Source organism: Aquarana catesbeiana, linkage group LG02, assembly GCF_042186555.1.
Source record: "Aquarana catesbeiana isolate 2022-GZ linkage group LG02, ASM4218655v1, whole genome shotgun sequence".
Taxonomy (NCBI): domain Eukaryota; kingdom Metazoa; phylum Chordata; class Amphibia; order Anura; family Ranidae; genus Aquarana; species Aquarana catesbeiana.
Window position 1 is genome coordinate 614670615 of NC_133325.1, and position 14390 is coordinate 614685004.

Consider the following 14390-nt stretch of genomic DNA (forward strand, 5'->3'; position numbering starts at 1 on the left):
TTTTACGGCGCAAAAAATAAAGAACCCAGCGGTGATTAAATACCACTAAAAAGAAAGCTCTATTTGTGCGAAAAAAAGGACAAAAATTTCATATAGATACGGTGTTGCATGATTGAGTAATTGTCATTCAAAATGTGAGAGCACCAAAAGCTGAAAATTGGTCTGATTAGGAAGGGGGTTTAAGTGCCCAGTTGTCAAGTGGTTAAATATCATTCCTGGGTGTCCCCTTAGTCTGCCTGTAAAGTGGTGCATCTTTCTCATGTGTTTTACTGTGCTGCAGCAAAATGACATTTCCAAAGGAAAAAATGTAATTTAATATTGCTAGTCGCTGTAATGTATTGCGGATCCCAGTAATATAGATAAATCAATATATCAATCTATTTATCAATAAAAAAATCGGCGTGGGTTCCCCCTCCCCAGTCCATACCAGGCTCTTCAGGTCTGGTATGGATATTAAGAGGAACTCTTACATTTAAAAAAAAAAAAAACAGCGTGGCCCCCCCCCCCAAATCCATACCAGGCTCTTCGAGTCTGGTATGGATTTTAAGGGGAACTCCATGCCAAAATGTAAAAAAAAAATTGGCATGGGGTCCCCCCCAAAATCCATACCAGACCCTTATCCGAGCAAGCAGCCATGGCAAGTCAGGAAAGGGGGGGCGAGCGAGCACCCCCTTCTGAACCATACCAGGCCCCTTTTCCTCAACATGGGGAGGGTGCTTTGGGGTCCCCCCATAAACATGGGGACAAGGGATTCTTCCCCACAACCCTTTCCCGGTGGTTGTGGGGGTCTGCAGGCCGGGGGGTTTATCAGAATCTGGAAGCTCCCTTTAACAAGATCCCACCCCCCTATGTGAATAGGTAGGGGTACATTGTACCCCTACCCATTCACCAAAAAAGTGTCAAAAAAGTAAAAACGACAGGAGACAAAAAAAAAACATCTTTCATCCATCTTCAATCACGGTACCCGGACCCAAAAAATAGAAAAAAAAAAAGCTCCACCTTGACATCACGTGACATCAGAAGGGGCAGGGTCACCCTGCCCTTGTCTATATAACAGCTGTAACAGCCAAGAGACAGCAGTCGGCGGGACACCTCCCATCGAGGTGGAGCTTTTTGTTTTCCTTTCTATTTTTTGGATCCGGGCGCTGTGATTGAAGATGGATGGACATCGCGGGAAACTTTTGTTTTGTTTTTGATAAAGGAATTGTCAAAAACTGTCTCCTGTGGTTTTTACTTTTTGACACTTTTTTGGGTGAATGGATGAATGGTACAATGTACCCCTACCCATTCACATGGGGGGGCAGGATCTGGGGGCCCTCTTGTTAAAGGGGGCTTCCAGATTCCAATAAGCTCCCTGCCCGCAGATCCCCACAACCACCGGGCAAGGGTTGTGGGGATGAGGCCCTTGTTGCCATCGACATGGGGACAAGGTGCTTTGGGGAGGGCACTTGGCTCAATGTTATAAACTTGAAGATGTATCATGAGGCCAGTATTCATATATTGCATATATTCCAATGCGTTTTGCAGAATATTTCTGCTTCTTCAGGGATCTTTCTTTATGCATCTAAAAATTATCAGTTTGCAAGAAAGAAAATTATAATCTACTCAATCATTTTTTTTTTAATATTTCATAGTGCATTGAACTACAAGCAATAAACACAATAGTGTGTCCACTGTCCACCCATTGTAACAGTAGGGCATAAATGTGGATCTCCCAGTATTCGAGAAAGGGAGGACTGTGAGGTGATCGCTTGCCCCCTGGTAGAGACCATGGCTAGGTTGAATGAACACCGGACTGCACATCAAATGGAATAGTGTATATATATATATATATGCTAGGAGACTGCAGAATCCACATGCTATAATGTAATGTAAGATGTATATAATATAATGGGATCTGTATATATCTACTGGTTGACCAAACAGTATGGGCCAAATATGTCTCGTTACTGTGTATCAACAACCACACTTCCATACAGACTCCCCTGCCTTCCCCCCAACCCAATCTCATACACACACAGTACCATTCAATCCAGTACCTCCCCTCCTTACGCATTACCCTTGCAAAACCCACATCTCCCAGTGATAACACTCAACCCCATAAATCACGTACCTCATACGATGCCCAGCTCTAGCCTCTTATAACCCATATCAAGTAAATACCCAGCTAACTCTTTTTCTTCAGCCCGGCTAACCCCCCAACCAATACCAATGGACTAATTCCCTCATTCCATCACATATATCGCCACTCTCCCCCCCACACACACATGACCCCCCCACACACATGTCCACCACATCATTATACTGCCATCTCCCTATGCAGCATCCCACCTCAGATCCACCACATTCATTCCCAACAGCAAGATATCCACATATAGGCAACGCAGAAGCATATAAACAACAAAAAAAAACACTATCCCATCACCCCATCCACATCTCCTATATCCATCCACGTATGTCTTCCAACAGATATACCCTGAGAGTCACAAGCAACTTCCACTCCAATTCAATAGCAGCCCAGAACTAAACATGCCCCTCATGGGGGTTACCATTAATCTGCAAAAACGCTGTATATCGGAGCTGCCGCATCCGTGGTGCTCCCTATCCCTTGTTTTATGCACAGTCCCACCGGAAATGACAGGGTCTGTCACTTCTGGCACGTGCATCCAGGCTGCCGAGCATGCGCAGTGCATAAAGGTGGTTCCCGCAACAGAACTTCCGCCCGAGGCCGCTGGAGCAGTGCACAGCGCCACTCATGGTGAGCAGTAGAAGTCACCTCCAGCCAGAGATAGTGGGAGAAAGATGGTGATACTCCCAACAGCCTGGGTGCCCGAATGTTCACCCGATACCAATGGCAAATGCACATTCTCAGTGCAAATGCACATACAAGACTCAGTGTACTAGGGAGACATAATCCACAATGCCAAAAAGATCAAACATACATACATAGCAATAAAGTGTAATACAATGAACTAATTACTTATACTATTGGGTAAAAGAGATAACCACCCTACGTATGAACTCTAAAAAATCCAAATTTTTGAGTATAATAGATGTTTTTCAGCAGCATAGGGACCATAATTGAATTCAATTATCTGGATTTATAGAAATGGTTTGAAAGAAAGCACTGTGTTAAGCCCAAGGGCAGACATTGCCCTTAAATTATAAATCCATTTTGCTTCTTATTTCAGGATTTGTTTGTCAAAATCCCCCCTTCGTGGGTTTTGGGGAATTTTTTCAAGGACAAAAAAGATATTACATTTGGGCCATAGCTATGTTTCAGTCCCACATGTTTTCCTATAGGCATATACAGGAGACCCACATCAATATAATATAGGCGATCCTGTATACGTCGAGCAAAGGTTATCTTGGTTTTCCCAATATAGAATGATCCGCATACGCAGGTCATCATATATACTACGCCTTCCGTCTGACAGTTTCCGAAGGACTTTGATTTAAAAATTCCTCCCCTAGGGAGTGGGATTGTATTCCCTTCTCTAACCCACGAACATTGATTGCATGCATCCACCACAGCGTTATGTGCCCACTTGCCCCACAGCCCCTCCAGATCTATCTGGGGGTTGATAATGGCTGTGGACTAGGCTGTCCCAGACCTAGACCTACAAAGCACTACCTCCGGGCGATGGTGTACATACTTTGAGATCCCTGGCACGGTTTCTCCACAGTCTTATATATTGTGCACCTAAAGCTAACTGAAGACAATTGCTGTTGTTCTGATCCTATTAATACCACAGGCAGGCAGCTACAGTATTTACAGTTAGTGTACTGTGTCCTCTGCACAGTGTGCACCTAAAGCTACCTGAAGACAATTGGTGGAGTTCTTCTGATCCTATTAGTACCACAGGCAGGCAGCTGCAGAGTAACTGTGAGGGCTTACAGTGCTGTGGCAACACCACCACTACCAAAGGCCCAATTTTTCTGCCCCTGTTCAACAGGTGCATGTAATTACAATTCTTGATATAATATTTCACAGCAGGGCCCGTTCCAGTGCCCATCAAGAGTAACTGTGAGGGCTTACAGTGTTGTGGCAACCTAAGGCCCCGATTTCTGCAGAATATATAGGGCAGGCCCCTACTTTTAAACATCCAACTTACAAACGGAAGGAGACAACAGGAAGTGAGATAAAATCTACCCCTAGGAGGGGAAATTCTCTCCTGTAAGAGTTAATATGGGAAAAACGTGTCTCCTCTTTACTGATGCTTTTTCACCAATCCTTGTTTCACTAAAAACCCCAAATTTTCAAAAAACATTTGTCATTGGGACAGAAAGTGAGGTGAAATCTTCTGAAGAGGTGCACAGACAGCAAAACAAATGTTACAGGGGTGATAACCCTTCCCTATATTTTCCAAAAGGCTCAAAAATAGATTTTTTTGGCTGGAGCTACACTTTAAAAATGTACCAGTTCAAAATTACAAACAGATTCTACTTAACAACAAACCTACAGTCCCTGACTTCTTTGTACCGCCTGTATACTGCTGTTCAGAGTATATAGGGCCTGGGGGCCCCACGCCTTTCCTTTTTTTAATTTGGGTGCGGAGGTTCCCCTTAATATCCATGCAAGACCCAAAGGGCCTGGTAATGAACTGGTGGGTGGGGAGTACTCATGCCATTTGTCTCACTGATTTTCATCCATATTGCCGGAACCCGACATTACATTAAAGCCGCAAGCAGTTTTAAATTACTTTTATTCCTTTAAAAATGTAATTTTGTGCAGGGACTGTTCTAAGCACAGGAAACACGCGACACTTCACAGGCATACTATAGACACCCCCCAGGTACGATATTTAAAGGAATATTTCACTTTTTTTTCACTTTAAGCATCATTCAAATCACTGCTCCCGAAAAAACATCCGTTTTAAAAAAAAATTTTTTTTGCATTGATACATGTCCCCTGGGGCAGGACCCGGGTCACCAAACCCTTTTTAGGCCAATAACTTGCATATTAGCCTTTAAAATTAGCACTTTTGATTTCGAACATTCGAGTCCCATAGACTTTAATGGGGTTCTAAAGTTTGTGTGAACTTTCGGTCCGTTCGCAGGTTCTGGTGAGAACCGAACTGGGGGGGTGTTCAGCTCATCCCTACTGAGTAGTATAGAATGACCCATCTGGGGTTACAGAGATCCTCATATCAAGGAATGGGATACATTGTGTATCTAATTGTATAGTGAATTTCAAGTTATAGTCGTTATTGGATATGAATGACATAAATTGTGATAGTTCATCTGTGGGCCCTGTCCAGATAACCAGCACATCGTCTATATACCGTCACCACAACAGTATATGGCATGGGTAAGCTGATGCAGTGTCATCCGAGAAAAGAGATATTTCCCATCTCCCCAGGTACAGGTTGGCATACGATGGGGCACAACATGTCCCCATCGCAATCCCCTGTACCTGAAGGTAGGTGGTTCCATTGAAAAGAAAAATATTAGAAGTAAGAATATGGTCAAGCAAACTGACTACAAAATCCATCAATAGCCAGCAGGATCGATCCTGTTCATGAAGAAAGGTGGAAATTACTTCCACACCCTTGTGGTGAGGTATACTAAAGTATAGAACATCTATATCGATAGCCACTAACAGTGCTCCTGCTGGAATGGTTAGGCCCTTGATCATTTTCAGAAGCTGTAGTGTATCTTTTAGATATGAACGTAGCCTCATAACATGAGGTCTAAGTGTATTATCTACATATCCACTAGCCATTTCAATTTGACACCCAGAGACAATGGGCCGTCCTGGAGGTTTTATTAGACACTTTAGGAAGGGCATAGAATGTGGGTGTAATGGGCCACTTCACATCTAAATATTCCAATAGGTCTTTGTCTATAAGTTGTTGTTGGTAAGCCTCCTTAATGATAGATTTAACCCGCATTTCAAGATTCACAATTAATTCCATAGGGACTGCCTTGTACCACTCTGGATTGTGCAGGATTTTTTCACACGTTTCCACATACCCACTTCTGTTCATACCAACCAAGCTACCCCCGTTATCTGCGAAACGCATTGGAATATATGCAATATATGAAGCAATACTGGCTTCATGATACAGCTTCAAGTTTATAACATTGAGCCATGGTGCCAAACATATGTTTGTATAACTTAATGTTTTTATATAATCTGTTTGTCTTTTAACATTTGTATAATAAAGTGTATTTTTATGAAAGTATTGTGTATGTGCTCAAGGAGAAGAGCTGACATGCTGACAAAAACTGTGCAATCAAAATAAGGAAAAAAAAATACAGTGCTAATAATGAGAAATGTTGAATAAATTTATGTACCAGATTCATTAAAAAAAGTAAAACACACATCAAATGAATAATTAAAACATACGTCCCACCCTTCCACCACTGTGATAAAATGGACTTTTACCAAATAAATAGGACTCTCTTACGGAGTCACAGATGTCTATATAATGATGATAAGGCAGCTTGTGTCATCCAACCACAGGGATCAAAGATAAAACAGGTTCAAATGGCAGCTCGGTAGATGTATAAAAAAGGACTCCCATCATGGATATACAATAAAACAAAGCATCCACATAGCATAAGTCCGTAAAAAACACTTTTGTTAAAACAAAGGGTTGGGGGTACTCACAATGTCTCTGAATTGATCAGGCATATAAGATCAGTAAATGCGGCAAGGAACCATGAAACAGCTTGTGTACACAGTAAGGCAGCCATGGCAAAAGCACATATGTGGACTCTACCCTACATATTTCGTCACAACTGATGTCAGTACATGCCCCCGATGACATTAGTTGTGAGGACCATGTAAGGCAGAGTCCAGGAACGTGCCATCGTCACGCCTGCCTTGCATGACTCAGTCGCTCATGTCACAGGAACACCCCTCCATTCCATCGGTCAATCAGTCAGTCACCAGCCCCGCACTTACCCCATCCAGGTCGCAGGCAGTGATTCCTCTGGGCGGCGTCTCCTCCTCCTGGTGCTTCACGGCAGATTCCCGTGTCTTCTCCTTCCTCCTCCTAGGCAGCCAATAGGATCGCTTCTCCTCTCAGCCAATCGCGTGATGGGTCTCAGGACCAGCTTCCTAATTGGCCGGGAGGAGAATCAGGAAGACAATAGTGAATATTAATTTGCTATTGTCACACAACTGGGTGGGCTCGGGCGCAGTACTCTGTGCCCTAAGCCCACCCTTTTTCGAAGCCTATTAGAGCCTCTGGCTCTAATCGCGTGCTTCTAAAAAAAATAAATAAAAAAATTCCCATTGGAGTCCATGCATCCGGCGCCCCACATGTAGATTAGAGGGCCGAAAGCATTGATAACGGGGGCGGCGCCCCTGCGCCCTGCATTACAGTCCACCACTGATCTCAGGTGTGTTTGGATCCTAGTCCACACCCACCTGAGCTGCCCGCTTTGACAGGAAGCTGTCAAAGCAGATAGCCTATCATAGGCAATGGAGGCATTCCCCACTCTGCAGCCACAAGTGCACATGCCTCTTGTATTTGTGCAGCTGAAGGGCAGGGAAGGTCTATACTGCCTGTTATTGGATGCCTGCTTTTACAACTTGCTGGTGGGATAGGCGGGTTGGGACTCACACCTAAGCTCATTTCTAGTGACAACCAGAAATTCAGTCTCCCTTCCTGCTGTGTCTATGGGACAGGAAATGAAGAAAAATCTCCCTAATGGGGCAGAGATGCCAAAATGGTTATAGAGTATACCCTTTAGGCTCCATTCACACTTTTACGACTCCAAAGTTCTGCTGACTTTAGAGTGCAACTTAGGGTTGCCACCTGTTTGGGATTCACCAGACAGTTTGGGTTTTGAATCATGTGTCCGGGTTTTAGTCCACCTGAAACCTGAAAACAATATTCAGACAGAAATGTGGCTCAGAACAAGGCCTGATAGGAGGGTGAGAGGGACACTATGAACGCCACATTACTATTCTCTTTGGAGCAAAGGTGTCCCAGCAGGTCTGTTATAATAATATAGTGTATGCTAAAGAAAAAAAAAAAAAAAACATGTGTGCCGCTAAAGTGTTTCGGTTTGGCTTGAAGAAAAAGTGGCAACTTGGATAGGACTTTGGCTTTGACCAGTGATAATGGACAACTGTTGCATTGTATAACATTCAGGTACAACTTTCACAACTTCTGAATGCTAACATTGAAGTCTATGTCCCTAAGGCTGGGTTCATACTGGATGCCCATGCGGCTCCCAGCAGGGGTCCGGTGTTCACTATTTCAGGTCCGATTTCAGCCTGAATTTTGGGCAGAATTCAGACCTGAAATGGACCAAAAGACGCACAGGGCTCCTGTGCAAATTTTGCCCTGGAGCAGCATCGGAGATATGTGAACCGGCTCCATAGAGAGCCGGTAACATTCTCCTGCTATTGCGAATTGGATGCATATATTAGCATCCAATTCGCAATAGTGTGAACCTGGCCTAGGGTTGCTACCTCATCCCTTTAAACCCGAGCACATATGAATTACACATTTTCTGAGGCTAATTTAATGCAGATAAGGCACCAAGTGAGTTTAATTACCACCTTAATCAGCCACAGAACCTATGTAATTGATATGTGTTTGGTTTTAAAGGGATGAGGTGGCAACCCTAACCCAGCCTCATGTTGCATGAAAGTCGGACCAAAGTAGCACATGAACTACTTTGAAGTTGCTGCAACTTTAAGTCGCACATGAATGGGTATCATTGGAAAACTTGGGGAACGACTTGTCATGCAACGTTGAAGTCCAAAATCACATGACAAGTTACAAAAGTGTGAATGGAGCCCTAAAGCGAAAAAAAAAATACATTTTTCTTTTAGTTTTACTTTCATTTTTCCCCTTGTTGTCTCTGGAGTAATGTTTCCAACATTTCTTTTCCTGTATAAGCCCACAGCTTATTTTCTCAGTGCTTTATTTATGTCCCAGCTTGTGTATTACAATGTGTAATGAAGTGTCTTTGTGGCTGTGCTATTCTCTGGTAGGGAATGATTAAATTAAGCGGGGGATTTCTTCTCCTCTCCGATCATTTGTATTCTCAGGTAGAGAGATGAGGAGATGGAGGAAGCAGTGAGCTGCAGGTGATGTATGACCCTGGCAGTATGCCTGAGATCCCAGGGTTACATTATGGTCGTCCTTGAGGTGTGTCATTCATTCCCATTCATTTCCTGGTAGAAGAGCGAAGATCCAGCATGGCCTGCAGCCCTCAGCCCGTCACTCACATCATCTTTGACATGGACGGCCTCCTACTCGGTGTGTACAATGCATGATTCTACTTCTTTCTCTATGGGGCCTCGTCCCTGCCTGTCATACACTGCAGCACACAGCACACTGCGGCGTCTGAGCAAAGGCAATTTCTCTGCAGTGGGCGGGAATATTGTACATGACACGTGTCTCCTGTCATAGGATTCCATTCACCCCCCCGCCGCCGCCTGGATACACATATGAGCAGAGCGGGCTGGAGATGGGATGCTTGTTATGTGATCCTGACCAGCCACGTCTAATGCTCTGTATACAGGAGAGCTCATAGTCATGCCTGCACTGCCGTAATACTCCTAATACTGGAGCACTCTGATTACCTCACACTTCTTCCAGTTATGTCATGCTGCCTTAAAGTTGCCCTGCGTGGCAAAAGAAAAACGCATTATTCAACGCAAACGTGTGAAGAACGCAAAACACGCTTGCGGTGCCGTTATTTCTTAATGACACCCCAAACGTGGGTAGCGTTTGCACGAAAAAAAAAAAAAAATGCACAACGCAAAACACTTGGCTCTGCCAAAGCTTGATACTGGGGCTGCCACCTCATCACTTTAAACCACCTCAGTACCAGGCACCCACACCCCCTTCCTGCCCAGGCCAATTTTCAGCTTTCAGTGCTGTTGCTGTTTAAATGACAATTGCGCGGTCATGCTACACTGTACCCAAACTAAATTTTTATCATTTTGTTCCCACAAATAGAGCTTTCTTTTGGTGGTATTTGATCATCTCTGCATTTTTTTATTTTTTTTTTGGTTTTTTTTATTTTTTTTTTTGCTAAACAAATAAAAAAAGACCTAAAATTTTGAAAAAAAAAAAAAAGTTTTTCTTTTGTTTCTGTTATAAAATTTTGTAAATAAGTTTTCTCCTTCACTGATGGGCACTGATAAGGCGACATTGATGAGGTGGTACCAATGAGGTGGCACTGATGATGTGCACTGATGGGTAGCACTGATATGCAGCATTGATTGGTGGCACTGAAAGGCTGCACTGATGGGGTACTTATGGGCGGCACTGATAGATGGCATTGATAGGCATCACTGATGGCTTTGGCAATGGGCACTGATTGTCATTTCTCTGGTGGTCTAGGGTGGCACACCTGGTGGTCCAGTGGGGTGGCCATCCCTGGTGGTCCTGGCGGCATTCTGGTGTCTGCATCCAAGGGAGGGCTGCACTGATAAACAATCAGCACTGACCCCCCGTCGGGAGAGCAGTGGATCAGCTCTCCTCTACTCGCGCCTGTCAGACGCGAGTGAGGAAAAGCCGATCAACGGCCCCTCCTGTTTACATCGTTATCAGCCGTGATTGGACACGGCTGATCACGTGGTAAAGAGCCTCTGTCAGAGGCTCTTTACCGAGATCGGTGTAGCGGTGTGTCAGCACCACTGATCGCCGCGATGCACGCCTCCATGGGTATGCGAGAGCGACCATTCTGGAGGGGCGTCATATGACATCCACCCAGAACGAGAGCCGCACCACCCAGCCGTCATTTGATGGCCGAGGGGCGGGAAGTGGTTAAACCCAAACATATTAATTACACAGGTTCTGTGGCTGGTTAAGGTGGTACTTAAACTCACTTGGTGCCTTATCTGCATTAAATTAGCCTCAGATTCTATGTAACGCATACGTGTTCGTGTTTAAAGGGATGAGGCGGCAACCCTACTTGATACGTGAGCGTCTTTGGCATGTTTTTGCAGCAGAGGGAGGCCCAATGAATGGCGCTGCTACAAAAAAACATGACACAGGAGCGTCTCACATCCAGGCATAGCAGAAATGTACGTTTCTGCCTGAATTGATGCAAGCGTGCTTGCAGTGACATTATTTCTAAGGATGAGCTCAGGCGTGTTCACAAGTCCACGCTCCCGGAAGGAAGCTGACACTTGCTAATCACAGGCAGTGAGATTTCCCGATCTGTGCAGCTGCCGGATCAGGAATTGTCTCACTGCCTGTGATTAGCGCTGCAGCGTGTCAGCTTCCTGGCTGGCGTGGGTACGTGGACTTGCGAACACGCCTGAGCTCATCCTTAATTATTTCTAAGACCCCCTTTTCACACTGAGGCAGTTTTTAGGCATTTTAGTGCTAGAAATAGCTCCTGAAAACTACCTCCCATGCCGCCCAAATGTGAAAGCCCGAGTGCTTTCACACTGGAGCAGTGCACTTGCGGGACGTTAGAAATAGTCCTGCAAGCAGCATCTTTGGGGTGGTTAGGGAGCGCAGTAAACTCCCTTGTATGATTTTTACCTATAGTTAGGTTCCATTCACACTTGTACAACATCCAACAGGATGAGTGGAGTGGGTTGTTTTCAGCTTCCCCCTCCATCTGTCACCTGGGCTTACCCTTGGTTCTAGCAGTGGGTAAGTGGGTGTTCCCAGTGGCTCACTGGAGGGTATGTGTCTTGCTCCTTCTCACTATATAAGAAGCTTCATCTGTCTGTCAGCCCTAGCTCCCCTCCAACTCTCCAGCTGTGTGACCTAACTATCCAGCACTTTTTCACTCAGTTTCAGACAACTGGCTGTTTGCTCTCTAGAAGGATACATTGTGATTGTTTTATTGTAAAATGTATCCTTAGAAAAACAAAAATCTCCTCCATCCATCACTGACATCCTGCAAGCTGAGGTAGAGCCATTACACAGGTTAGATCCATCCCATGAATGGATTGGCTGCAGATCATGCCTGACAGATTTCTTCTGATGGGCTGTGTGCGACTCAACAACTGATTTAGTTGCTCACTGTGGACACTAGCATTACAGACTTTATTATTTATACCAGGACTTTGGTAGGCTTCTAGGGGATGTTTTTTTTTTTTGTGGAATTCTGGGATGTGTAGTCCATTCTAGCTGCGTGTGGGTGTAGTAGGAGTCTGCTCCCATTCCCCCATGTCTCTTAGTGCCTGGTATAGGAGGTGGGTGGCCTGGGTGCATGGCAGGAGAATTTGTCCTAAGGAACACGGTGCCCATTTATAGATTTGCTGTATGTACATTTATATATGTGCTGGGATAGATACTTGGCACAAGACAAGCCATTACTGGCCACATCAGACCTCACGGGGAGGACCCCAAAGCCCCTTTAAGCTCCTTTCACTGTTAATGCAATTGGCCACACCCACTGTTTGCTCCGGCATGCTGGGAGTGCCACATTACTACTTCCCTGGGTATTCTACAGTCCCATAGTACATACTAGAGATATAAAATTTCTGGAACTTTTGAAGCGTGGAAAAGAAAACCTGTTTTTTTTGGGTAAAAACTGAAATTTTCAGAAAAATTGAAAAAAATGCTACATTAGCACTTTTTCGTCTTTTTAAGAATGAAAGTCATTCTGTTACTTTAGGAACATAACATATGACTATGGACAATTTGACTTGGCATAAAATTATCACAACTAGCATATTAAAAATATAGTGTAGCCAAACAATTATCACAAACAGAATTTACTTTTTTATAATATTTATTTGTAACAAAGGGAGCAACAATCTCCTGAACTGCTTACTAGTTTATGTGGAACAGCCAAAAAGCCTCCACAAAACAATTTTCAAAACCAAAAGTAACAATTTTTCATATTTCCTCTCCACAGTATTTAAATAAAAATAAAAACCCCATACTCATAAAAAGATGAAGATGGGGGAAGTGTTAAGAAGAGAGTGGGACTAAGTTTCAATGGACATTTAATCAGAATCATTTTCTGAGCTGAAATTGTCAGTATCAGTTTCTGTTTCTGCAGCTACTCTTTTTTTTGTCCGTCATCACAATTAGGAACTTCTAAAAACTTAAGGTTTGACCGGACCGTTTCTTGTTACAATAGCAGCACAGCACCTCCTAAAGGAAGAAATGCATACTGTTCTTGCATTGGAGGGTTCAGTTTGTTACCTAGGACTTGCTTGTCCTCACTCAGTGCACAGAAATTAGAATAATCTGATATCATACATTTTTTTTTTTTTTTTTTTTTTTTTTTTTTAGAAATGATTTGGAAAATATTTGAACACCCTTTCTTAAAATATTTTATTAATCATGTTAAAGTAAAATATTCCACAATTTTCTTTTTCTTTTCAATTTTTCCAATTTTTTGGAAAAAAACAAAAAAACCTTCAGGAAAAAAAACGGGAAAAATGTTTTTTTTTCCGAATTTTTCCGTTTTTCTTCCGGGTTTTTTTTCTCTAGTACATACTGCAAAAAAAAAAAAGTCATACGCCGCAGAAGTGTTCGGGTTTGGCTCAACGAAAAGGTAGCAAGCCTAGTGTAATGTGCACAACTCCCCAAACCCGAACCAAAAATGTATTGCTATTAGGCAGATGCATGGGGGTGCTAATAATCCTATAATAATAATAGCAACCCCACGCACTAGAAACAGTGCAGTATCTATCTTGTGCTGGAAACCACACAGCACTATGCGTTTTTTTTCTGCGGCTGTGATTTTGGAAACACTGCAGGGACCTTTCCCCTGTGTTTTCAAATGAATAGACTGCTATGCCTGTGCGAAAGTAGCCGCCAGAAAACCGGTATAGTGTCAATTTAGTTAAATTTATGATCATAGTAAAATGTAGCTGATTTGGTGTTTTTTATATTTATAATTTTTTGCTTTAGAATTTCTGTTCTACAACTGCTGGAAAAGAAACATGTCCAAACTGATTAAAAGTAAGGACAGCTTTTGAAGACAAATGTTCCCATTAGTTAGTGCTCCTTTATGATCAGTTTTCATCACTTCAAAACTGACTTGTGGGAAGGAAGTGTGATTTCTGTGTAGGGAACTATCGTTCTACAGGAATATTTTTCTCAGCCTCTGGTGTTTGAGAGACTCCTCGGTTTTACAGAGAAATAATGTCAGTTTATAAGGTCACTGTGTTTCTGGATGTGGTTAGATAAGACTGGTGGCCTAAGTCAAAGGATGGCTTATGATGTGATTTCTGTTAGTTTTGTTTCAGTGGTAAATCATCTACAGACTGCTAGTATCAGGTCTAAGTCCAGTCATGAAGATAAATTTATGACACTAGATAATCATGATTTATGTATATTAAAGGAGATCTTCACCCTCAGTTTGATTTTGCCTCCTCTTCACCCTTCCTTTCTGTCGCTGTGCATAGGACTTTTTTCTTTTTTTTTTTTTCTTTTATTTATTTTTTTAAATAAAAAAGCTCCGGCCTAACCCCTCCCCCCCCCCCCCCC

General features: G+C 43.3%; 1 protein-coding gene across 3 annotated transcripts in view; it reads left to right on the forward strand.

Annotated features, from left to right (window-relative positions):
* Positions 1-8981: 8981 nt before the first annotated feature.
* Positions 8982-14390, forward strand: part of PUDP (pseudouridine 5'-phosphatase) — a 634921-nt gene continuing 629512 nt past the window's right edge. The window contains exon 1 of one of the 3 annotated variants that reach the window (XM_073616377.1): positions 8982-9230. In XM_073616377.1, coding sequence (XP_073472478.1) covers positions 9170-9230 — 61 coding nt within the window. In that variant the 5' untranslated portion in view covers positions 8982-9169. The remainder of the gene's footprint in view (positions 9231-14390) is intronic. The other 2 variants (XM_073616376.1, XM_073616378.1) reach the window with 2 other exon arrangements.